The 4667-nt window shown below is 35.0% G+C and overlaps 1 protein-coding gene across 1 annotated transcript; it reads right to left on the bottom strand.

The window, feature by feature from the left end:
- Window positions 1-15: 15 nt before the first annotated feature.
- LOC117319844 (geminin-like) lies at window positions 16-4384 on the bottom strand. Its single transcript, XM_033874566.1, has 6 exons — window positions 4245-4384; window positions 2991-3086; window positions 2061-2217; window positions 1455-1537; window positions 1109-1198; window positions 16-367 (listed from the first exon to the last, which is right to left on the bottom strand). The coding sequence occupies exons 1-6, from the start codon at window positions 4335-4337 to the stop codon at window positions 146-148; spliced, it is 741 nt and encodes a 246-aa protein (XP_033730457.1). The 5' UTR covers window positions 4338-4384; the 3' UTR covers window positions 16-145.
- Window positions 4385-4667: the final 283 nt, after the last annotated feature.

Here is a 4667-nt window from a genome sequence, read left to right as displayed (position 1 = left end):
TTTTTGGGTTTAATGTAAATTTAAACAAGATTTTTCTGTCTTGTGTAAAATTTTATTGATATCAGTCTCCAAATTAAACACAATACCGGTCTAGATTTCTCCAACAGCAGGGACTACACATATATTGTATTAAGTAAAAGTAAAATCAGGAAGTTTCTACTTTTGTGACCGACTGGCATTCATCTTTGAGACCTGTTGTTTCGTGGTTGACCTTGTTAAACGTTTCCTCTGATTTTGTGGGACTGTCACTATTTTCACTGTCCTGATCATCAGATACTTTATCACAGGTATCTCGTCCCTCCTCTTGGTCTTCAGATTTATCCTCGCTGTCTTCTGCCTCCGTTTCTTCACCAACACCAACCAACTCCTGCGATAAACAAAATTTATTCATTTTCATCAACTTGCTAACTTATGGACACTACATTGTTAAACTTAGCTAAAGCATTGTTGACTACTAACACAGGGAGAGGGGCCATGATAGATCAATTAGTTTTAGCGCCGGCCATGTAACCTCACGTGAAAGTCAAGGCAGTTTTTGGGGCAGTTTGTATTTCTTGGGAAGCTGAGAAATGGACCAGTCTGTGCTGTTGTGGTTGTGTCCTTGTGCAAGACACTTTAACCTAGTTGCTCTGGGTTGTATGCGACAGCCTCTTACATGTTATTACCAATTACTACAAGGAGACCCTGCCTCAAAATGACCCTGGCTGTTCACAGGGCAATAAGCCCCCAAAAATAAGGTTGACATTTGGCAGCCTTCTTAGATATATCAATAATCTTTCTGTATTAAGTTCAAAATTCAGTAAATTGATATAGGTTTGTCAACAACAAAATAATTTTTGTTGGCAGCAATTCTGATTGGCTGAGGTATATGGATACAGCTTTGATAACTGCTCAATATAAGCAGTGGACAACATTCAGTTGAGTTAAATAATATAAAATGAGTAAAAAAAAGAATGTTTAAGGACAGAACAAAGAGCAATTTGATCATCCCACAATCTAATGATAGTTGGTTTAAAATCTACCCTACTTTACTCAATATTTTTATCAGAAATGATTACTTTTTTTTTCTGAAGCAAAAAACCTGGATCTGAAATCGTCAATCACTTACCTGGATTACACCAGCAAAATATTCTGCTTGGCTTGCCATTTTTTCAAGTTTTTGATTTTCATTTCGTAGCTCATCAATCTCACCATGAAGCTAATATAGAAAAAAGTAGCAATGTTAAGGACACACTTATAAGATTATAAGACAATACACTTCTAAATTATAATTGTTGATCAGGTAAACAGAACATGTCTCCTAATTGTGACTGTCAGATTCTCTACAAATTAAACAGCTAAATGACTGTTTGAAAACTCTTGCACAATCTAATGATTATTTATTCAAAACTGAAGGAAGAAAATGAAACAGACCAAGTGAATGTTTTGAGCTTAAAATCATGGAAAGCACAAACCTGTTCATTCTCATTCAATGATTCGTCCAGTGCTTCTCTTCTGCGTTCAGCCAGATCTCTCCAGTAGTTTTCTGGAATTTCCTCTGAAAGAAAACATTGATTCTGTCATTTGTATTTGAATGGATGTTGTGATGTAATGAATGTATAGTATATATATATAATCTGTGTATTTTTGAGAATTATCAATTAAGACAAGAGAACTTAAAATGTATTATCTAGATATCCTCCATTGGTCAAAAATGATGTCCAGATTTCTAAAGTTTGTTAAGGTCACGCCGGGTAAGTTACAATCAGAAAGAATTCAGATCAATTTCATAACGCAGTGTATAATAAATGAATCATCATTATATACAAGTTATAAAGATGTGACAGTTGCCAGTAAGGTAACATTTTCAGAAGACCTTTCAACCAATCTATCAATATGTGACAAAATTTTGCCAGCCTGTTTCCCCTCAACATTCAACAAGGCAGCAATTAAATTATATTCATTATAATATATACAAATGCCAACCAAACTTCAGTCCAGTGAAGAAGTTCAAGTTCTGGTATGTACCATGAAAATAAAATAATCTATTTTCTACATTAAGTGGTCATGTGATGTCTTACCATTGACCATTAAATCGTAAGCCTCCTGGTCAATGTCATCCTCCGATATTGACTTTTTATCTGTCTGAACTCCCTTGTCATCAAACGTCTTGCTCTTAACATCAGGGGTTTCTGGATCAACATAGATCTGAATGCTGTCTTTTCCACACTTTTCTTTCTGAAAAGCAAAATACATTGCCTTAAGGTACTGTAAGATAGGGACAGGACTTTTCTTGATGAAAAATCTATTATATATATATTATCTAAATAATCCCAAATCATTATCCAGTAACAACATGTTATTGTGCTTGTGTTTAGGTTAAGTAAAATGGTGCTGTTCTTAAAATCCAAAATACTAGCAGAATCTTACAAGGATCTGTTTTACTGAAAAGTATATCTGGATCTCAACCGGAGGTTTGGCAGGTCAGCATAAGGCTAGCCAAAATCCTACATGAGTATTGAGATATCCCTGTCCACAGAACAGACACACACTTTAAAAAAAAAGTAACAAATTGTAAGCTGTTGTGAAACCTATTCATTTGCCCCATCAATGTTCCACAAAATGTGCGTCAATTGACGTGTTCATTTTGCAATTAATATGATTTTAAATTCTCCCCTTTTTTGAGTAGCTTTGTAGCATGTGTCAGCTATCTTCCCCTACCCTATGTGAGATCGATTTATTCCATCTATAGCAACCACAGGATCACAATGTGAAGTGAGCGACAAAATGTGAAATCAAAATGAATTTTTCTACAAAGTATAATCTACATTACATTTCATGTGCAGAAGTCTAGTACTAACATCAAAGATACAGTGATCATGAAGAGACTCAAGACTTTTTTTCAGTAAATAGACACATTACAATCGTCTCTGCATGTCCCTGTATCTGGACAGAGGACCAAGTCCTCTCCAGGCTGGGACAGATGAATGTTAGTTGAATAATTAGCAAACCTGTGCATTCAGGAGAGCATCTTTTCCCAGATTTTTCCTATCCTTTACAGCAGAGTACTGAAGGGTCTGCAAAGTTTTTCTGCCATCTGATGGTGCCTGCAAAAAGGAATTTTAGTTATTAAGCTATTAAGTGGCATATAATTTGCATTGATAAAGAGGTACACACAACAGGAAGAAATACATATAGGATGCATGCAAGCAAATATTGTATTCATTTGAGCGACCAGTCACTCAGCTAGTCTATATCTTTAATTTTTTGTTCGAACGCAATGCAAACTGTACATGTTTAATCCTCCTGGCTGAACACCAAGTACTATTTAAAGACCCCTGGCATATTATTTATTATGATGCCAACCCAGTTACAAGTTTTTCGACCAGGTGTACTGCCGCCATTAGGTAATGTTGACGATTCTGAATGGTCTCGAGATTTTTCGTTGGTCACAGTAAATGATTTTGTTAGGGAAACGGGGCCAGTACTTCCAGAAAATTTTGATGTTGATACTGCAAGTCCCATTGATTATTTCTCCCTTTTCTTCAATGAGAATCAGTTTTCCGCCATAGCTCGACACACTTATTTAATAACTACGCTCGCTGGCGTTTGGAAAACGAAACAAAGTAGATTTGACCCAAAATGGTCGGATACACATTCCTTCGTCGTGACATCGGATATAGGCTTAAGCCTGAACTGTTGAAATATTCTTGTGAAAACTTTGAAAATTCAGTTTGTTTCATTTGGGAGTTAATGTTGAATCATTTCATGTACAGGAATTCAATGAATCATAAATTACATGGTCAAAATATTTTGAAATTTGTCTGTTCTGTTCGTATACAGCTGATTTCATGGTTATGTGTTGTTGGTTTTATAAAGAAAATAGCACAGAATTAAAATTTAAGAAATTCTGAACATAATTGTAACTTACTAAAAATGTCTAAAACTAGATCTATTTCACTTTCAAAATTAGGTTTACAAAAATTAATCAAAACAAAGGTTAATTTCTCAAAAACATTCTCTAGACTATATACCGGGCTTCGGAGCAGAACAATCTGAAAACAGTGGCAATTCTAGCCTTATATTTATAAATAGGTATATCTGGCTATGCTTTCCTTTAAATATAAGGCTATAACTTAGTACACATGCCTCTGTAATCTGAATGTGAAGTCTGCATTGTTGTTGTTCCGAGTTTCCGCTAATTAACTCGGCTGGTGATTACCATTTACTGAAGAAAGCATTGTATAATAATAAAGAGGTATTACAAGTCTGTTTAGTCCATCTTGAGGCGTTTTTTTCCCTTTAGTTGCAGCCATTTGGATATTTTCTTGGTGTTTTTGTCCAACAGTGGTTGCCATTTTCGTCTTGAAGTTCCCGCAATCTTCTGGTCACGTGATTAGCTAGGACTATTTAAAACGGAAAACGAAAGACGCGATTCATTATCCGGAAATAAATAAATTTGGATTTTAAAAGATAATATACTGTGCTATGGAATGTAAACATCTCTCTGCAAAGACATTTTTTTTTCTAAACTCTAAATTGTGATGAAAACAAATAGGGATATGTCCACAATCTTATAATTATTATTATTCTACTGCTGGCTGAAAGAAACGCGTTTACCCAAACTTCAATCAAATCGGTCCAGCCAAAATTGCCGTTACCCATATTACATTTGGTCATTTCATTAG

Source organism: Pecten maximus, unplaced genomic scaffold (genome assembly GCF_902652985.1).
Source record: "Pecten maximus unplaced genomic scaffold, xPecMax1.1, whole genome shotgun sequence".
In the NCBI taxonomy this organism is placed as follows: Eukaryota; Metazoa; Mollusca; class Bivalvia; order Pectinida; family Pectinidae; genus Pecten; species Pecten maximus.
Note: the sequence above shows the minus strand (reverse complement) of the source record. Positions and strands in the feature narration are given on the sequence as shown.